We start from the raw sequence: 22,356 nt of genomic DNA on the forward strand, positions 1-22,356 counted from the left end.
ACTGTGTTTCTTTTTGGTTATGGAGTCTAACCAACTCCATAGGCATCATCTTTTACAATTGTGTCACCAAGCACCTTCAGTGCAGTGCCACAGGGAAGTCTTCCAGATTTCCCAAGGTTTAAATACCTTCTCTGGGATAAACTACTGTTTCCCAGAACAGCGGAGTGAAATTGACTTCACTTAGTCCTGTAAAATTCTAGACCCAGCACACCCTACCTTACAATAGAGTGCTGGAGGGGTTACTTAGTATCCCCTATGTCAAGTTACTCATGTAGCATTCATATGTTACCCTTTCCTCTCAGAATGGCTGGTAGCAGTGGGTTTACAATGAACTACCATGATTTACCCCAACCACGAACTGTTCGCAGCTCCGGTATAGTTAAATCGTGGGAGCCATGTTTTTCAAAATGGTGCTGAGCCTCGATTGTTAAAATGGTCCCCAGTCTTCTTTTTTCACTATTTCTTTGTGGAAAGGTCCTTCATGAGTTTTTCTCTGTGCGCCAAACCAGGTTTGGTCTCTTTGTTCATTTCGCCTTTGGCGGGGTTTCTCAGAGAAACCCGCCTCTGGCTCCAGAGTGTCTGGGGAAGGCAGGAAGTGAGGGAGGTACCCAAAACTCCCTGTGCTTAGTCTCTTAGGAGACCCAAATGCACTCTGTGGGGATTGGCTGGCTGACTGTCCGGCAAGGACTGCCACCCTGCTGGATGAGTGACAGCTAGGCTGGAATGAATGGGAAAGAACTGAATAAAAGGTGAGTCTTTAAGCTTGGAAGGCAGAGTCGACCACTGGACGAAGGAACCAAAGAAGAGCTTGAAGAGGATGCCTGCTGCAACTCCTTGACCGTCGGTTTGCCCGGTGAAGCCCTGCTGCAGTGACTACTTGTCAAGTTCGCAGCGACAGAGAAGCCCCGCAAGGACAACTTCTCCCTTTGAGTTGGTGGGACCAATCCACTCCAAAGTAAGCCACTTTGACACCCATCTCGGAGCTAGTTGTATTTCCTCAGAGTTGCTGCAGGAAACTGTAGAGCCAGGGAGAGGGACACCACATTGTGTGCGTTGCTTTTTTACGCTGGCCTAAAGCTTTTGGAAGATCCTCCGGACTCCCACGAAAGCAAGACTGACCAAGCCTGACCCCCCTCAGTTGAGTGTGGGACCTCAGATGTGAGGAAAGTCCACCTTGACAGCCAGGAACCGCACTTATTGCTTTTTGCTGTACTCCAAGGAGCTGAAACGTGAAACAGCCACTGAAAGTAAAGTTTGCCAGTTGCCAGTTTTGACAGTGCCAGTTCAGGAGTCGCCCGGCGTCCTCCCTATTATCCCCATGACTGAGGCCCAGGAACAGTGAGATCTGCAGAGCTACACAGGAACAGAAGTCTTCAGCTGCATCTTTTCTTCTTTAACAAGGTACTGTAAAACAAGTCTAAGAGAACTTACCTCTTACTGTGGAACTGCTTGTAACTTCTGCAACTCACAAGTCTAATCAGCTTGTGGCCCTACATTTGATTCTTCGTTTTATCAAAGACTCCTAAGAACTTGTGCAAAGACTTTTCTATTTACCTACATGAAGTGCTGCATCCTACACAAAGACTTTTGCCTATTGACTTTGGCTTAGCCTATTGAATTGAATGACTCTTCTCTTGCTATCTGAAAGTATTTGCCCTGCTTAAGAATATTTGTAATTTCTTGTGTTCTAATAACCTTTGTCTTTTACAAACTATCAAGAGTATTGTGTATGCCAACAGTAGGGTATTAATGTCCCCAGCACCCTTGTTACTGAAGTCACCTATGGGTGCAGGTTGTGTCTGTGGGCCATCCCAAAAGGGCCTTGTCTGATCCAGAAACTCGGAGTGTACAGTACTGAAGTGTATATGTGTGTTACTAGTATATTGCTCCCTTCTAAAGAAGACTTTATAACTGACTGGTAAAATAAATTATTAATTGTATATGCAAGAAACCTTGAGTGTCAGAGTTTATTTGAATACCTGTAACTGTGAATCTTTGTGTAACTCCACTACTGCTCACATGTCCCCTCTTGAGATAAGCCTGGCTGCTCAACACGCTACCAAAACTGTGTAGTACAAGCTTATACCAATGGTTGGGTTGCATATACCTGTAGTCATAGTTGCTTGTAGTGTTCACAGAGGGCACTGTATTCAAGCTTGGCCTAACGCTCCCGAAATGCTACAGCACCCTATGTTGCCTCCTGTGATACGGTGCCAAAGAATAATTCCTTAAAGCGTCCAGAGGATTGTGCCAGAAGATATTCTATCCGAAAGTACTATGTTCGGGATTAAAGTCACGTCGTCCAACAATTTCCAGGATATACTCAATTTTATAATGCGAGCTGAGGAACCATCTGTTGTTGGTCCATTCTAGAATGCAGTACCATGTGTATTCCCTTTTTTTTAATATATGCCAGAAAATATTGCCCAAACGCTCACGGAATACTGTTACTTAACAGCGTATTGTTTATAGGAGCAAACAATGGCAAGTTCCTTTCAGAAGAGTGAGCTAGCAAACATGACCCTCCAAAAAATGGCATGCTAGTACTAAACTTTAGTACAGTGTCATGAATATAGCCAATGAGGGTGCACTCTCTGTCGCCTCACTTGACGAGCAGAGCGGGCTGAGGAAGGTGCCATTTTGTGTGCATTGCCCCCTGCGTGGTGACTGGAGCCCCCGCCCTGCCCTGACCGCGCTTGCTGCTCAGGTGACAGGCACACGCCGAGGTCGGGCGGAGGAGGGGACACGGAGCAACCAGCCGTATTTCTAGCTGTGGGAGCAGAACTTGTCGCACTACCGACGGAGGAGCCTCTGTCAAGCTCTCAAGCTCGAGCAGCCGCCTCAGAAGGGTTGCCACGGAAACGGAAAAAATAACAAAAGTTTCTCTGGGAGCAGCTCCCTGAGCAACAAGGCGCTCCCTCCTCCCTCAGCAGCGGCAGGCACAGGACGGAGCTGCTGAGAGGCACACACCCAGCACCGCCCGCAGCCGCTCCACCGAGCCCAACACCTGTCCTGCCAGCCCCATCCTCCGCAGACAGGATTGTGCTTCAGCACCCGACCTCCAGCACCGACTTTGCTTCCGGTCCACTTTCCTTCAGTACTCTTTGAAAATGCCACAACCGAGATGCCAGCACCGTTCCATCCGCTTCGCTCGGCTTTAAGTGTGGGTATTTTTTCAAGCTTCTTTTTTTTCTCGTAATCAAGTTTTTAAAGAGAGCTACCGGGATTTTATGTTTTTCGGGAACTATTCATAATAACAGCAAATAGCTGGGATTACTTAAACGGACGCCGGAAAGATATTTTGTGACGAAACACACCGGCAGCGGACACCTGCCAACCCACTGCACTATCCCTCGTGCACCCCAGTCAATCGAAGCCAGTCTTTCGATGCAGATATTTAGCACCACACAGCGGCGCTCTGCGTGTTTGATCCCGCCAGTGCAGCAGTGACATACATACCAAGGGGCTTAAAAAAAAGAAATGTATTTTTATACTTTACTATTATTTTACTAAACAAATTTCTGGTTCACCTCACACCAGGTGCCTGAAAAAACCCAGATCACAGTTCCATCTATTTATGCAAACTGTGTTCTCTTTTTTGTTGCACCTGATTTCAGATTTACTGCCCCCTTCATTTATGGGATTACTGCACAGAACTAAGCCAACTAAATCTATATTTGCGGGTCAATAGACCCTGTGCTCAGATGTGTGATCTACATTGAACTGCAGGCGGGTAACATCACTTGGACAGGCAAACCAGCCTCGTCTTGGAGTCCTCATTTCACAGAAGTCTCCCACTCAATCTTCAAGACTACCCCAAAGGAATCCCACCACCTTGTCCCCGTGGGTGAGGAGTGAAGTCTGACCAAGGGGAGTTGAAAGACAGGGTCCAGGAGTGCTAGTTTAATGGCCATGAATGGCGGGAGCCGTGCCCCTAGCTTGTCCCAGCAGCCGGCTGTGAAAAGTGTGCTGGTGTACCGCAATGGGGACCCCTTCTACCGGGGTCGCCGCATGCTCATCCACGAGAAGAAGGTGGGCACCTTTGAGATCTTCCTACGGGAGCTAACTGGCGGTGTCGGGGGACCGTTCGGCGCAGCTGTGCGGAATGTCTACACGCCACGTGCTGGACATCGGGTCAAGTCGTTGGAGGACCTGCGCTCGGGCGAACACTATGTGGCCGGGGGTGGAGAGTGCTTCAAGAAAATTGAGTGAGTTGAATAATTACTAGACTAGCAACATCATTATTGTTATTTTCTACACATACTTGATGGTTTTGCCTCTCTTTTGCTACTCTAACACTCTCAGTGGCACCCTATAGGTAAGATAAAACCAATTTGCATTGATTTTTCCAAAATTCTATTGCTAATAACTTTTGACTCTGGGTGGATTTGGATGACATTTTTAAGAGAAAATGCCTGCCACTACGGCCTCAGAACCAGACATTTCGCAGAAAATGTGTTAAACGGTTCAAAGTTATTAATAAACCAAAAAAAGCTGCTTTTGGCCTACTCCCATTCATGTTCCCCTAAAGAAAAAGGTGCTTCCATTGAATATATGTAGCTTGAAAACCGTTGGAGGTATTTGCACCAAAAAACAAATTAGGCACAAAGCACTGCAAATGTGCCTTTTGCTGGTTTGTGCTTAAAAACACACAGTAGTTTTAAAATAATTTGATGGAGACTGGTGGTGTTCCCGGTCCCCCAAACAATATCTTTAGCTCCCCTTGTGCATTGCATCAATTGGGTATTTCAGATGAAAACCCAATATTTTCTTTCTTGATGCAAACGATGCCGGTGGTAATCGCAAGTGCTCCAAATGATACTTGAAGGAAGGAATGTGGTGGTTTCATTTCCAGGTAGAGCTCGTAGGAAAGAGAAACCATGCGTAGTGGGGGAGTGAGGGGTGGGCTGGGGAGTCTGTTTGTTCCAGACTGTTTTCATCTTCCTGGGGAGTCATGTGAGATTTGCAAGGGATTCCTGTGAAAATGTCACAAGACGTGCTTGAATAATACATTCGGCACACAAACCGGTGAGAGAAAGGGGCTAGAAAACTGTGTAAGGGTTTGAAAAAACTATTTTTCAAAATGTCTGCTAGAACATGCAGGGGGCTTCCAATGATAGTACAGCACCCATGGCCAAGGGGATTTCATCATTTATTTTTTAGGGGGATATGGGCCTCTGCTGTAGGCCTGGCCCTCTGGCCACAGTGTTTTAGCTTATTTGGTGAAGCAGTGACAGTGGAAATGAGCAAAGGCTGTGGACACTGGCCATTTCCCAAGACCCTGGCTGGTGGGATCTGGTAAAGTTACTAGGCAGGGTTATATGGGCTGTTGATGAGTTAGGGGCATACAGACCTCAGTGGGAGCATCAGCTAACTGGCTATGGACTTGGGGATATGGTTGTTGCCATAGGCCACAGGCTGCAGTCTTTTGGGCTTATTGTTGCAATTGGACAGCGGACACAGTCGAAGGAGGTGGCTATTAGCTGTGGCCGGACGTCTGGGCTGGTAGGATCTGATTACTTACTAGGCAGGGGGATAGGAGCCATGGACATAATCCATTGCTGCTTGCCATGTTCAAGTGTGCCTAGGTCTGTTATAATAATTGTTGCGAAAAGGACACTGGCCAGGGCTACGGCCATTGGGCACTAGGGAATATATAGCATAAGAAAATCCTTGAAATTCAGTGAACACAATTTAGTTAATATATAGATAGGATTATACTATTTCTCCCTACAGAACCGATGAAATTCAGTCGGTGTAGGAAGTGACGACCATCTTAACTTGGAGTTCCTTCATTACTCTGCCCATGAGCACATACATGAAATCACAGCAGGGGTTAACAATGAGATAAAAAACAACATCCTGGGGAACATCTGCATATGGGCTCCGAGTTAAGATGGTCGTCACTTCCTGCACCCGCTGAATTTGATGGGTTTTGTGCGATTAATCGGAATCACTTCTTAAGTAAAGTTTTATCACTGAAAATATATGTTCATGTATAGTCAGTGAAAAATATAATGTTTTTCATTTCCAGTACTGTTACTATGTGAGTGTTTGAAGTGCTCTGATATACTGGTATCCCTCCTTTCCTACAACCACTGATCTTCTTATAGACTTATTTCTTCTACATTCACTTCTTCAGACATTTACTTCTTCTTGCTTTTACTTTGCATCTTCACATCATCACGTTGGCAATGGATATGATTATGGCTAGCTGTAAGGTGAGCATCGGGCCTTGGGTTTGGTAGAGGGAAGAATATGGGTGAGAAAAGAGCGGGGTTAAGGAGGTCTCCCCCTTCAATGATGAAGTGAATGTTAGAAGAAGTGAAAGACAAGAAGTAAAGGTCAGAATAGGTAAAAGTGACAAAGTGAATGTTTGGGGAATTGAATGCAGGATAAATAAAGAGTTCCAGAGGACACATTCATGATTCAGTCAAAAGGGATGATGGGATTGCCCAGTTCCTGGTCCCTTCATCTTGAGACTTGCAAGAGGCTGCAAACATTAGCACACTATGCCCCTGAATGAGCTCTGTATGCATCCAACCAATGTTTCAAAATGTGCAAGAGAAAGAACATGATTTAGCACTAGCAAGGCATACATAGCTGATTGGAAGCGGTGATAGAAGCAACAGGAAATGTTTTGGACACCGCTGCTGGAATGCACTTGTTGAATGGGAATTTTCTTTTAACACCATCATGTTTTATGGAAACAAATGAAGTAGACGAAATGAGTTAATGATGTGGGTAGTGGTAGTCTTTTTTCCATGTTCACGAAGGAGTATTGAAAATCCAGTGTGATGGGCCAAAGGAACAAGATATTTCCTGCCCCGGAACAGTGGGAGGTGTTGATTGCATACATAAATATGTACACCAGAGGTGAGTGCTGAGTAACATCAAAACATGAAGATTGAATTAGGATGGAGTGAGAGATGTCGCAAAGATTTAAAAAACTTTTTGGGGGGAATAATAAGACTAGTTGAGAAAGGGGCGTTTTTACCCCAAACATGCGCACACATGACAAACTAAGTGCTAATACAATAGCAACTTTGTTTGTTGAATTTCAATTTCATTTGTGATAAAAAAGAATTGAGAAGAAAGTTTTGTCTATAAACTAATTGACATGTGCCGGGACAATATGTTTCTGTATGAGGAAGCAGGCCCCCAGCCAGGCGGCAGTCCCACCCACCACACAAACATCATTACTTGGATAACAGCAGAGATTTGAAATAGATTGACTCTTCAAACCAAGGCCCACCTTCCAAGACAACATGGCAGCTCAAAAGAAAATAGACAAATGACAGTCTAGACGCACTGGAAACATTCACAGTGAGGCACGACACTTCATTTATAAAGACAATCTTCGGGTGCAACGCTTTAGGCCAGAAAGCACCTTGAGGTTATAACAGATCTGTTACTGATTTGGTTGCTCGTGCTTCCATTTCTCTCTTTTTTCATGCACGATACATTGTGCTGGTGAAATAATCTGGAACTAGGAAGGACGGCGGGAGGTGTGGAGGGAAGGGGCTGAGGAAGGGTGGGATTATGACAAGGTCCGAAAAAAGTGTCTTCTGGATGAAGTGTATAGCCGTTTGTAAAGACTGCCTGTGGTCAGATCAGTGATTATAGGTAAGGAGCACTGATGATTGTGATAGTTTGTGATACATTTAGGAGAAAAGATAATGGGCCAGATGCGCAAACCAACCTGGCTGAGGGACAGGCCTGCCACTGTGCAGTAGCCAGTCAGTTTCCCAGGACCTCCCTTCTGACTACCCCCTGAAACCTAACAGATGTTCTAACTGCAGCAGCACTCAGCCTTACATATATTTATGTGTTTGTTTGATTTTCTGTATGGTGCTTTTAGTATTTATGATGCTGCAGAGTGCATAGGTGGAAGTTGGAGTGTGATAAAAGGGGGCCGGGTAAGGAGGTCTCCCCCTATATAAAAGATACATGAACACAATGAATACCTTACACATGCTGTACAGGGCAGCAGATTTCGGACTTGGTTACTAGATATAGTTATGAAATATTTCAATACATCATACATGTGTGGTAATGTCCCTGGCTCATGAGGGTGTTAATAGTCTAGGAAGGCTTTTTTGAAATGGAGGGGTTTAGTACTCTTCAAATTTTCAAATGGTAGGGCTCCAGTTTAAGATCCCGGGGAGGGCATGCAGCAATTTTGCCCCAGACACAGTTTGTCTTAACTTCCTATTCTAGAACATTTCAACGACTTCGGAACCAATTTGCTAGCAGTGCTGGGGCTCCGGACTCTCTTTGGGTTCACGGTTGTGACCGGGTCCACAAGTTATTGCAGGGTGATGTTCCATATGGCCTGCCTGGTGATCTAGAGGGTCTTAAACTCTATAGGCTGTTGGATGGGTAAGCTGTGGAGCATCCTAACTGCTCCTGAGATGTGGACTTGTTTCCTCAAACCGAAGAATAGGTGGCCTGTCCTGTTTTGTATGGCCTGATATATGTTTATCTCTTTTATAGGTATACATAGTAGGTTTCCATGTAATAATGTCCCTGCAAAAATGTTGCCTCGCAAAAAAGTCACAGTTTTTTGCAGGGACATTATTACATTGAACATGCGGGGACACCCCCGCAACTCCTGCTCACCTTGACCCCATATATGGTCACCATATATCATGCCTTTTCCCGGCGACATGGATGGCGACTATACATATGGGGAAAATATTAACTGATACCCATAATAGTAGACAGATTGTATGAATGGAGTCCGACATTGATCAATTTTGAAACTCCCACTGCACTCTGTTTTTTAACTAACAGGAGTTCCAAAATGTATACTTCTAGCTCCCTGCCCCCACAACCACCTCCCCTTCCCTCTGCTGCCTCTGTGGGAGACTCCCCTGGAAAACCTGCCCTTCCAATACTCACCCTCCAAAGCACCTCCCACTCCTCCAGCTCCCCTGCTCCATCATCCAGGGCACCCCCACAGAACCCCTGCCACTGCTGTCTCCCGTCCTGTGTTCTCCCACCCTTTCCTCTTCAAAGGCCTTTTGCTCCCTACCCGACCCGCCCTTTGCACTTACTGTTCCTACTAGGCTGCCCTTATCCTCCTTGATAGCAAAATGGACGTTGTGCACGTGTTACATGGGAAATGTCGACTGTGCAATGAAGAAAGTGCCCCAGGTGACTATAGAATGGTCTAGTTTTGAGTGGATTGGTGCTCGGAAGGTTACATTGTTTTGTGTCATATTCAGAGATGGAAGCACCTTGAGCAGTAAGTTCAATGTAAAGTGGCAGCTCCTGACCATTGCAGGAATGTGTTTGAAAAAGGGCAGATATTGGTCAAATGTAAAGTCCAGTTTCTTAGCAGCTGACATAGAGGATGGGACTGAGAAGAAAGGTTGGGCACTAGAATGTGTAGATCACTGCGCTGATCAATACAGCTTATGTAGGGACTCTGCGGCCTGTGTTGGGGCTCAAGAGAGACGGCGTCCTTCCGCCCAAAATTGGGTTTGACAAAAACAAAGGTAGAGCCCTAGTCACTGACACTGGGTGAGCAATTAGTTTAATGTGAGTTAGATAAGATGTCAAGGAATTCACCCTGACTAGATGTGTTGATCACAAAAGTGATTTTAATTCAAGTTCCAGCCAAAACACGTTTCGACCCTCCTGGGGCTTTATCAAGGCGTGTGGTCTTTAGTTGTGTTTAGATGGTCTGTTTGATTGCAATTCCAAAGGTGATGCCTGCAGTGTTATCCATTGATGGTATAAAGTCCCTCCGTTCAGCATAGAAAGTGGGATTCTTGCCAGTTGAGCAATGCGCAATGACACACAGTTAATGAGCAACACACAGTTATTGAGGTTGGGGCTTATTTTGAGGACAAGGTATTTGATTGAGGTGTAGGTTTTCGTTTCATTGGCTTGGCAGTTGAGGCTTTTGGGCAAGATCCAAGCAATTTCTCCACCTTTTTTTCTTTTTGTCTGATTTTGGTGAGGATTATTGAATCTGGAAAATTGGAACGAAGATATTTAGGCGTGTGGTATAATTGTTCTTGAACTAAATTTCTGCTGTGGCCATGCAGGCAATATTTTTTGATTCGGTTTGGTTTTTGAGTTACGTGCTTTTTCATAACCATACATGCGATAATGCAACCGATTGGGAGGTTATTGAGGTCCATCACAATCAGGCATGTCTCAAACACAGGATTACCATGCTAACAAGTACCGGTAAACTATAGTCTGCTATATTTTACGGATATTGATGTCATTGTCCGTTCAGTGTTATATCAAGGCCTATTTACAAAGTATAAGCGTGCCAAATGTTTACCGTTCTGCAGCTGTCTTGAAAAAGGCAATTTACTATTATACCCTGGTGGACCAAGTCGATGGAAGTTACCGTGGCTGCACCCTCTGGCATTGCCTTATCCAAAGCCAATGTTAACTACAAACTAACCTTCCAATCTCCCACTGTAACTGACGCCACATCCTAGATTCCCAGATAATAACACTGAAACATGCCAAACACCTAAGACCACAACATTCTCTATTAGATGCAAGAGGGTCCTCTGGTCAGCGCTCTAATGATTTAATATACAGCAAACACTCTTTGTCCCCGTGAGTTATACAAAGCTACCCTCTCATTCCTTTGGTAGTCTTGGTATGGCCTAACTTGGAATCATTTTGTTTAAGGAGAAGTAACTCCCATTACCGAAATGGGTGGAGACCCCTTTACTAAACAAACTATGTGATAGTGTACCACATGTACACGCAACAATCTAAAATGGCTGACTCGTCTCGATGGAAAACCCCCTGATTTTAAGACATGGCTTCCTCTTCATAATAATAACACTATCAAAAACATGTAAAAAATGAAAAAGATGAACATTCATACAAATTTAAAGTTTGCACCCACCAATAGATAGTTTAGTATATGGATCTTACTTAAGTACTATTTGGTATTACCGTGACATTAAGCATTAAGCTGGCAAAAGAATGATTGCAAATAATGTATTTATTATCAAATGTACAATACCACTTTCTATAGGTACCAGCTGCCTTAGCCAGAGGTCTGACGTATAGCACTAACTTCATACACACACGATTTAGGTGCGGATCGCTGCTTGATGTTTTCCCCATAGCTAAACACAAGATAAACCCATAAACTTAAAAAAGGATTCACTCTGTCTTCCAAATATGACAATTTGCCTCCAAGCACGATTACCTAGGCACATTGTGGGATGTCTCAACCCACTAGTCCAGGCCATGCAACATTACTGTGCATTGCTGGCAGCAGAAACCTCAGAAATGGCCACTGGAAAGCATGCTGCTCGCTAAAAAGCACCCAAAATTGCGCAGTAAAAATCTGAAAAATAGGCCGCCATCCACTTTTGCCTATGGCAGTGGTAACACAGGAGACCACTGCCAAAACCCACCATTGGGCTACCCACAAAGTATCCTGCGATCACTTGAAAAAGCAATGCTGATTGCCAAAAAAAAAACACAAAGCTGTTTGGAAATCCGTTTTCTTGATTGTCAAAAATGTGCAAAAATCATGGCTCATAAACCACCTAAAAGATCCAACCTCCTTGTTGGGTGTTCCACATTATTCTACTGCAAGAATCCACATAAATACAATGTCAGCAAGAATCATATGTTATCAGAACAAAATCCTCTTTTAAAGATACTTGATGGAAAGAAATCTGTCAAAAATGGGTGTAGTACCGTTACTCACCTCTGTCAGAAGCCGGCGATTTAAAACTTATCATGTGTAAAGTTGATCATTAAACTCAAACTATGCCAAAGAAGTGATTTCCAACAAAATGCCATATAAGAGTGCCACACATTGATTTTCATGTTGAAAAAGGACTGGAAGTAAAGATGGGTTTGCTTATTTTAAATTTATAAATGTATTTGTTTCACAAGGAACTATGTTACAATTGACCAGAAGGTAACCTGATTCAGTTAAAACTTCCAAGAGGCCTTCTTCCCCTGAGAATCTCACACCTTGTTAATTCCCACCAAAAGGAGAGAATTTCGCATTGGCGTGTTAATCAGAAGGGGAGGAGATTTCCCCTGCTGCCCAGACCAAGAAACAATGGATTCCTTGGGCTGAATACGAATGCTAATTTGGGTGTGACTGACAACAAACTGCTCTGGCAGGAAGGCAGGCCATGTGACCCTCCGACTCAGCCCAGCTCTGGAGGCGGGCCAGACTGAAATTGTTGATTGAAGTTGGTGTCAATATATGTTTTAGAAAAATGCTTATAGCAAAGTGTACGGAACTGACAAAAATATGAAACTTAGAGATTGTTAAAATGAAAAATTCGCTCACAGTTTAAGACTAAGTTGGAATCTGTGCGATGTTCTGAGACTGAACCCTGGAAATTATTAATATTGTAGCTAGTGTGATTGTGTTAGGAACATGAAAAATTACAGAAGTATGACCAGATGGTATGCGCATGTATATGTAAAAAATTGTACAGATCTGAAAATGTGTAACCAACCAAAAGCAGGAAAAACTGTCATTTGTGAACCGTAACTCCTAGGAACATGAGAGTTGAACAGAAATGTACCTCAGGCAATCTCTCATGTAATTATGTATTATGAACAACTTGTGTATCTTGGAAATATGTTTTTTTTGGGGAAAATAGATTTCCTAAGAAAAAGCAAAGGGGAGGGATTTCCTTTGGGCCATAAACACAGCATCACCCTGACACCTGATGACACACTGCTCCTGTCTCAAATCAGGAGAGGGGAAATTCTCTGACCTATCAGATCCTTAGAGGGTTGGGCATAGTAGAATCAGCCTCCCCACCTACATAAATAGGGACTGCTGAGGACAGGCAGGGACGCACACATTTTCCACTCTTCAACTGATTTCTTGGTGAAGCACCCTGCAGGAAGATCCAGGCTCCAGACATAGATCCAGAGACCAGACTCTAGAACCAAACTCTAGAACTTTGAAGCAGAGAGACCTAACCCAAGAAGCTGAACCCTTTTTCAGCAGGCCTCAGAATCTTTTGCAACCTGATTCTAACGCCTAAACTTCCACGGGGCCTAACTAAACCATTCAACAGCCTGGCTGAGCTGTTTTGCTGTTCTAGCTAAGAACCCCGTGCTAGAACCAAGATCCAGATCCGCAGAGCAGAGCTGTAACCCAGAACCCATCAGATTTGTATTTTGTATTTTATTGATTTATAAAGCGCTGATCCAGTCCAAGAGGCCGCGCCGACCAGAGTGCATTGCTGAGAGCAGAGTCCAGTGCCTGAGACCTGTCCGGTGGCGAGAGAATCCCAGCCAAACCCTTGACCAGATCTTTGACGGGTCCATTCCATTCCAAAACCATAGGAGTGAGTATTTAGTATAGAACTGTCCATAGTCATCTCTTAGTTTAAAGTAATCCTATTCAATCCATTTCAACCTGTCCAGAACTGCATTATAGAATCTTGTGTCCATCCTGAATTCTTCTCATTATATTGTCTGTGATAACTGTAGCGATAATCATCTATGCGCTGATATTTTGAAGAAAATCAAGTGTCTTGGCGCACAACAACCAGAGTGGAAGGCGCCCTGTTCTGGTGGTTGTCCCGTTGGGTATCTTGTACTTTCATAACCCCTTAGTATAAGTCCATATTGGTTCCGAATCTGTCATTTTGAAATCTTAACTGTTTCTGAAAAATCTACCTTCATAAAAATCTCTGTAACTTTTGAACCGTATGTCCTAGAGACGAAATTTAAATGTCATTTTGATGCTAGCATCCTCAGCTTTCAAACACACCCAGAACATTCCAATTCATTCCAATTCCTTATAGTTTTTCCGCAATCGCGTTTCTCGCACACGGAAAAGTTGCCGCGATGTCGCATTTGGCTCAATTTCATTCCATAGAAAAAACGCTATTTCTTGCTTTCAACTTCTGAATTTCGTTTTCCATCTGCTAATCATTCTACAATCATTGCTAGTGTTGACTTGAACCTATCCCAAGCGACTCTCACTAATTCTGAGTCTTAGTTAGCAAATTAAAATCAATTTTAGCATTTTCCCATTCATTGCAAATCACTTTCAAAAGCATTTTGACCTGTTTTTAAAGCATTCCTGTTCTCTCTAAGCTTGCTGGGGGGGAGTGGGATTGAGACTGCAATTGTTGATTGTTATTCCTAATACCTGTGTGCCCTCATTCCATCTCTTCATATTGCATATTGGGGGGAGTGAGTAGTAACAGGAGAAAGAGTGATCATATTGTCTTTGGATTGAAGTCATATCAAGTTTTATTTCTGTGTTGCATTTTTCCACTCATTGCATTTCCTTGAACCCATACAAAGTATTCTCTGCTAGATTATTCTTCCTATCCCTACTCCTAATTGATTAAAGAGGTTGTTGATATTGTAATATTACCCATTGCTGATCATTGTTCATATTCATAAATGTGATATTCAAATATTATTCATATTCATAAAAGCGTAATCTATATATTGTTTAATTCTTCAAATAAATCTTTTAATTTGCAAAACAAACCTATTTCTTGGTTCAGTGAGACCGGGGGAATTCAAAGAGTGGGGCGTTATATAAGGGTACATCATCCAGAATTAAACGAACTTTGACATAAAAATATATAAATAAGGGTTTCCATTGGGCATCCCATACTAGGTATTGACTTAGTTGGAGTGCTGGATTGAAATCACTTACAACATGTACCTCAGGGTTGCTTGTTCAACCTGTATTATTCATCATAGTACAATCGTAGTACCAATCCTCTCAAAGGATCCACGATAATCCAAACAAAAGGGTAAAGCCGAAAAAGCGCTTGAGCCATAGGGTCCTGATGACACCCGTTAATGCAAACTTTGAAGCAATCCTCCACAACAACTTTGCATCATTGTGCACTACTTCAGCGTTCTACTGAATAAACATGCCAATTTTTCTCCACTTAGGTTACGACAGCAAATGCATGCCGTCATATTTGTGGGGTATATAATGTTCTCGCCAGCTTGAACTTAAGAAAAACTAATATGATACATCCAGAACATGATTGTGCTGTTGCGGACGCCATATTACGAGTAAAGAAGCCATTGCTGCATTTAAAGCAGCACACGCTAATAGCACACAATGTGAAGTTTGCAATGTTATCGCGGATGCTGTATTGGAAGTCAAAATGGCCCCAACCTTTAGATTCTACTATTCAGAGTAGTAAATAACACACCATACTGTCATTACAAATTGTGCCATTCGAGTTAGATAAAAAAGCACACATACAGCTCTGCCTGAAGTTTATCGAATTGTCACAATCGTTGCATTCAAAGTGACAGTGCCGTTGTAATATGCAAATACTCAAAACATTAATTTATTTGAATTTCTAAACCACGCACTAAACTAATGAAGATCCAGCGAATTCGAACAGATGGTAGTATCCAAGCCCTGCTCGTCTATACATGACCTTTAACAGGGGCTCTAACTACAGTGTATGGTGACACGCATATCAATGCATGTCATTCATCCTTGTCATTAAGGCCTTCTTTACATGGCAATACATTATAAATCCAGAATTGCCCTCTAAATAGAGATGATGATGGACAAGCTTGTCAGCCTTTGGGGACTATGTGCATTTGCCGGTTATGTGGCATAAAGGGTAGCCGGCATTGTTCGCCTAACGGAGTCACATAGATCCGAATTGAGGTGGTTCATAATATAGTGTGTTATTCACATCCCACTCAGAATTCCTGCTTCTCCATATTTTCAGATAACCTGAAAGAAGAGGACAAGAGTTTATAAATGAATTTAGGAAATCTAAAGTCTGTGAGCTACTCCATTCCACCTCTTCACTCGCTTCCTCTATTCCACGTACCTTAGTAATGTTAAATTGAAATTCCAGAGAAGAGTCTGTAAAATATAGACCTAGGACCGCCGTGTAATATCAGTATTTTAGGTATGCACTCTGGTGAACAAAAAGGAATATTTTGGACTTGACTTAAAACCCTAGGGAAATAACGTATAGCTTGATGTTTTGTTTGGAAATTAAAAGAGTGATTCAGTGGAAGAGTGGCTTTTTAGGTTTGACTCATAAAACAAATGCAATGGAGGTTCGAATCTCGGCAAGGCCAACTCAGCCTTGCATCCTTCCGAGGTCGATTAAATGAGTACCAATTTCGGTTGGGTGATTTTGTATGTAAATATGTGCTCTGTAGAGCGCTTTGGATTAAGGCGCTATATAAATAACACATCATTATCATTATCATTGTGGAGTGAGCTGGATGACATTTGCGGATGGCTACCCATCCACATCTGTTCACCCTCCCCACTATCAACATTTCTCATTTCACATTTGTTGTCAGCACATGTTGATAACTGTGGCCATTTTGTATTGGGCATTTTTGCTTTCACTCTTTTGACTGGAAAGGCATAGGGCCTCATTACGACCCTGGCGTTAACCAATGGCGCTATTAGCACCATGGTTAACGCCGGTAATTTACTGGATCCGCCATGGTGACATGGGGAATTACCGCCCCATTCCAAGGTTGGTGGGGCGGTAATTCCCCATTTACCATTGGCCCTTCCCCATTCCCATTTTTGCCCCATAGGGCTCAATGGGAATGGGGAAGGCGGTAATTACGGTACCACAAAATGCGGTACCGTAATCACCTTCAAGGTCCCTTGGCGGGTCCTTACCTTAACGGCTGGTACAGACCAGCCGTTAAGGTCGGGACCCGCAAAGGAACCTCGTAATCAGGCGTTAAGGTAATCCCTTAACGCCAGGGTCGTAATGAGGCCCATAATCAGAGAAGCAGTAAGCGCCACCCGATCACGGATGCCAAGGGTCAGATGTTCTATTCAATGTACACATTACACTGCTGTGACGGACGTTCCTCTGAGCTCTTTTCCTAGTCATTGCCCCCTACCCTGTACCGACACTGTCCACTTTCCCTGCCCTCCACTCGCGTTATTGCACCCAGATAATACATGCATCACAGCTATCTTCAGCTTAAGTGCCACAGTGCTATTCAGATAGTGGCAGTCTTTAGCTGAAATGTCTGTGCCACATGTAAAGCTCAGAGCTTTTGCACAGTAGCACTCCAGGATGCATGCAGTCCACCCCTTTCAGTTGACTTCCCTATCCCATTGCCTGGTACCGTCTACCTCTCTAGCTCACCTGCTTTATCAATTGTGCCACATAATGTGTTTCCCAGGTTCATGATAATTTTCCTGTACTTCTTGATAGTATTTCGAGGGACATCATTTGGGGGTAGCGAGGGGTCGCAGCCGTGACCCATGTGGTCTTGCTTGCTACCCTCTATTAAAAAAATAATAACTATTATTATTATTTTTTTTTTTTAAAATGAAATCTTTTGTGCACTGGAGTAGCGGGAGCCCCCACAGCCTCTGCAGGGCGGGGGCCCCACCACAACAGTTCTGGGGGGGCCCAGCCCAGTCTTCACCGATCAGGGTGAAGGTTGGGCTGGGGCTTGCAGCGCGAGAAGGAAGCGCTCAGTAGGGATTGGAGCATGTGTCACATGCCACATTAAGCTCCAACCCCTTTGCTTTCTCTTGGCTCATATACAGGAATCAGGAAGCTCTCCCAGCTTTCTGGTTCCTGTTTGTGAGCAGAACGGAGGAGCCGAGGGTGGCCTGAAATGACGGACTGAAGCTGGTGAAACAGAGATTCCATGTGTTAATATCCCCGCAAAAATATCAGCATACAAAAATATCTCCATATTCTTGCAGCAATATTAAGGCATGGAACCTGCAGGGGACACCCCTGCAACCCTTGCATTATTTCTAAAGGAGCAGGGGACACCCCCACAACCCCTGCTTCCAAAAACACCCAAAATGATCCCCCCCCCAAAAATATCACCTATGACCATTCCAGACGACCATATATACAGTGATATTTTTGGTGGGGATAATATGTAATGATACCGAAACAGGTAAGAAGGCTTTAAAAAAAATGTGATGTGTATTTCTCATGTGTGAACGCGAGTCAGATCTATGCATGTGCTATGGGTCAGTGAGTGGTGGGTGAATGAGAAGAAATGTGATATTGTTTTTTTTTTTTTCTGGGTGGGTGTGTGCCGGTGTGGAGAATGCAGTGAGAGTGGATGTAAGAGAAGGTGTATATGTCGGTGAATGCGTATGAATGTGATAGTGTGTGTGTGAATGTATGAATGTTCTAGGTGCGTGTGTGGGCCTGCGTAGAGAATGCAGTGAGAGTGGATGTAAGAGAAGGTGTATGAGTGGGTGACTGGTGGGTGAATGCATATGAATGTGATAGTGTGTTTCAATGTTCTGGGTGGGCACATGTCTGTGTGGAGAATGCAGTGTGAGCGGACGCAAGAGGGTGTATGGGTCAGTGAGTGGTAGGGGAATGAGTAGGAATGTGATAGTGTTTGTTTGAATGTTCTGAGTGGGTGAGCGATTTCCTGTGTGGAGAATGCAGTACAAGTGGACGTGAGAGGTTCATGAGTGAGTGAATGGTGGATGAGTGAGTAGGAATGTGAGTGTGTGTGTGTGTGTGTAAATGTTCAGGTTGTGGTGGTGCCAGTGTGAGTATGTGAGAGAAGGTATATGGGCGAGTGACTGGTGGGTGATTGTGTGTGTGTGAATGTTCTGGGTGGGTGGGTGCATGCCTGTGTGGTGAATGCAGTGTGAATGAATGTGAGAGGATATGTATGGGTGGGTGAAAGGGGATGCCTGCATGCACGTGTGTGTTTGTGTGTATCTGTGTGTGTGTGTGTGTAGGCCCTGGGAGAATAGGGATTACTAGAGTATTTTTGACACATCCTTTATTGACTTTGCATGTTTTACTGGTATTTTCTGGCAACGCCAAGTTCATGTGTGTCATTACCTCGCTAGACTGGCATTTTGGTACAGCCAGTCTAGTCATTGCTTACTGTGCCATGACATTTATTACTCAACATCTTTGATAAAGCAAGCATGATAAGTAGTATTACCTTGCTAGAAAGACGTGTTGGTGTAGTGGCCTATATATTTCTTACTGCAGCATGCCTTTTTATTGACTGAGCATCTATAATGAAGCAAGGATAAGTGTTCTTGTGGGTCTAGACTGGCTTACATTGGAATCAGTTTGGCAATTTTTTCTTATTGTGACATGTCACTTTTAATGGCCAAACCAACGGGAGTATTTTCTTACATAGGAGTACTAACATATATTGGCAGAGCCAGCTTTGTGCCTAGTGCCAGTAATGATACTATAAAAACATCTCAAAGCAAACATGAGCATATTGTTAAATGGGAATACTAGCATATGTTGGTGGAGCCATAATGGAAATGTATGGGCACAGCCAGCATAAAAATGTTTTTTATTCTAGGATATATTGAAGGGACTGACATGACAATGCATTGGGAAATGTTCTTGTGCACTTTTGGGGACTTGCATTTATTGTACTTATTTTCATGAGTTAACCTACACCCTACAAAACCGAATGCAGACTGTCTGGCCTTTTACCCCCATTTTCACAGAACGTGTGCTGTGTAATGCACCATTTTAACCCATTATTCAAAACATTTTCGCATGGGATGGGAAGAATCCCCCCAACTCCCGCGAACCTGTTTTCATTAATTCAGGCCCCCTCGCTATGCTCGGTCGCAAGTGCATATTTGTGGTAAATATTTACATCCTCCAATACAAAAACTCACCAACCACCACTGGTGGCTGGTATATTTGGAGACTAGGCACTGCCCCCTTCATTCTACGCTAGGTGAAACATTTAAGCTTTGATTAAAAAACATATTTACTTCTTTCACTTGGAGAAGTGCATGCCCCTGCAGTGGCATAATCATCATGGACATTGCACACACGTGTTGGTCCAGGCCGGCACGGGGTGTGTTGTGTGCTGTGCTTTGTTAAGGAGCGTGTGGGGGGAGGCCCACATTTTATGGTACACCACTTATTGGGCTCTGCTCACCTTGAACACATTCAAGTTTGTTGTGAATGGTTGAGGGGGGCCGCAAATTCGACCAGGACCCTGCACTGGTGCAATAATGTTTAAGAAAATAAGCACTGCACACAGTCTCAGAAGTGAGAGAGCTATGGTGTGACCCACCCCTCCCCACTCAAACCCCTTCTTGGAAAGGGTTTTGTGGACGCTTCATTCATGGGTCGTTCCTGGGGCGCCATTGAACAACGCACCTCACACATAGGGGGTCATCATGAGTTGGGCGGTAAGGGATTACCGGCACCAGTAAGGAGACCGGTGCCGGTATTCCCTTAGCGCCCAATTCTGAGGTCCCTTAGCGGGAACCGTTAGGAACGTGTGGTCTGACCACACGTCCCTTACGGGTCCTGCTAAGGGACCAGGGCGCTAATAACGGGCTTGCTAGTCGTGAGCCCGTTATTAGCACCCTCCCCATTCCCATTGAGCCCTATGGGGCTCAATGGGAATGGGGAATGGTTTGTTCAATGGGGACTTACCGGTCTCTCCAGGGTCGAAATGCACCGGTAAGTCCCCATTGAACAAGACCGGTGCCGGACCCGGTATTGGAGGCAGCCATGGTGCAAATAGCGCCATGGCTACCTCCAATCTCGGAATGAGGCCCATAGACCTCTGAAATTCGAAGACGCATTGAGCCCCACTCCTGAGGGAAGTGCAGCCCCCCCGTCCCCACACCTCACCCTGTTAAGAAGATTGAAGAAGAGTCATGTATCAAAGCCTAGGAAACTAAGGTGTTATCTGGTTGTGGGGGGCAACATGTGGTTGCTTGTCACCTAACTTAAAGATAAATGCACATGGAGAAAGATGGCATCAGCTTACACCCGCACAATAGGTTTGGAAGCGGTGGCTGACGCATAGATACATTTATAACTAGGGAATTTTGTTGATACTAAATCCTGGTCAATGATTTAATTTTCAGGCCTTGCTCATGCAGTAATTTGCTTCTGGGTAAACAGACAGTGCACGCCTCCCCAGGTCAGTGCTTTTTTGGCTTGTTTAACACAACAATGCCACAGATAATGAGTACGTCTGTGTCCATTGATCTATAGATGTTTCATACACTAGCTGTAGCGTGCGTTCGAGATTTCGGTTACCCTGTTACAAGTACTGCATTATGTATGTTTTACATATAGGATGCATGTCGAATCTGGAAAATGACATTGCCCAAATGTGTGATCGTGGACAAATCACGCCTCCCACTGTGCCTCGGTTCTTATATCTGGCTGAAAGTAAAAGAGCAGTGATACACTGCGCTACAGAGGATTGGAAAGAGTTTAATATTCTCAACCTGCAAAGTCATAAGATATTCTTGAAACAATTGATTGTGAAAAATTTCTAGCAGGTGACACTATTACCCCCAAACCAGTAAAAATACAAGCTGATTTGTTTGAAAGACTTGAAAGTGTTGAGGAAATAAAGTGTTCGCTCTATGTCTTTTTGTATTTTCTTGTAGATATACTTTGTTCATATGTTGTATTGTCCGTTGTGAACTTGAATTGATTTTTGTTTTGTCACATAAACTGGGTCACAATTGTCCTCTTGAAAGAAGAAGCATGTGCCCTGTCATTATGAAAGGATTTTGTAGGGCAGTGTATGAGAAGAGACGAGGACGACGCTTTATCGTTGTGTGATGCTTTTGCAGTGCAATGAATGAAACTTGTGCTATGAAAAGTAACAGGTATGGTGATTGTAAAATACTGCTAAAGTACACATTGCATGTGTACAATGCTGTTTCTTTATGGTATACATCAGGTGAATTATTTTACTATTGTTTCTTTGTGATGTTCTTGTAGTAATTGTGTTTTACTTAATTGTTTTCTTTCAAGGAACCGTGTTCAGATCTTTTAAACAATAAAACAAGTAAGTAACTTTCCTACATGACCATTATGGCAACTTAATTACAAGCCACAATGGTAGTGTGAGTCTTCATTGTTTGAAAATGGAATAAAATTAGACACAGATCAATTTCTTTGATACCATGATGTGAAGGAAGGTATAAAATTGGGTGTGGCTAAATGCTGTGAAAATCAGGGGCTCCACGGGCTATTTCCACAATCCCACAGAGAATGCCTAATATACGGGCCATTTTTATAAAGAGGCAGCCACGTAGATATTCAGTGCGAGTCGTTAGTACGATATCAAGGGAATGTTGCACAAGTCAATCTGCTGATGCGGCCTGGAGAATGGCAGCTTCTTTTTTTGTTTGTTTAATAATTAGTTTATTGTATTTAATGAAACAATCTCAACAAACCATATAACAACAAAAATAATTAATACAATATAGAATGGGAAACCTATATAACATATATGTATTGTTCACAATAAATTACCCATATTCGTATACTTTGATAAACATTCAATTATTAACCTATACAGTTTGGGGCTTTGGGGTTGGGCTAGTTAGCCATATAATTTGTTAAATGAACCCCGCATCTTGTT

At 43.5% G+C, this 22,356-nt stretch overlaps 1 protein-coding gene across 1 annotated transcript in view; it reads left to right on the forward strand.

The window, feature by feature from the left end:
* The first annotated feature begins 2,755 nt into the window (after positions 1-2,755).
* The window catches only part of DCDC2 (doublecortin domain containing 2), a 770,556-nt gene continuing 750,955 nt past the window's right edge, over positions 2,756-22,356 (forward strand). The window contains exon 1 of the mRNA XM_069613571.1: positions 2,756-4,208. Coding sequence (XP_069469672.1) covers positions 3,907-4,208 — 302 coding nt within the window. The 5' untranslated portion in view covers positions 2,756-3,906. The remainder of the gene's footprint in view (positions 4,209-22,356) is intronic.

This window comes from Ambystoma mexicanum, chromosome 5p (genome assembly GCF_040938575.1).
Source record: "Ambystoma mexicanum isolate Mex_15411 chromosome 5p, UKY_AmexF1_1, whole genome shotgun sequence".
Classification (NCBI taxonomy): Eukaryota; Metazoa; Chordata; class Amphibia; order Caudata; family Ambystomatidae; genus Ambystoma; species Ambystoma mexicanum.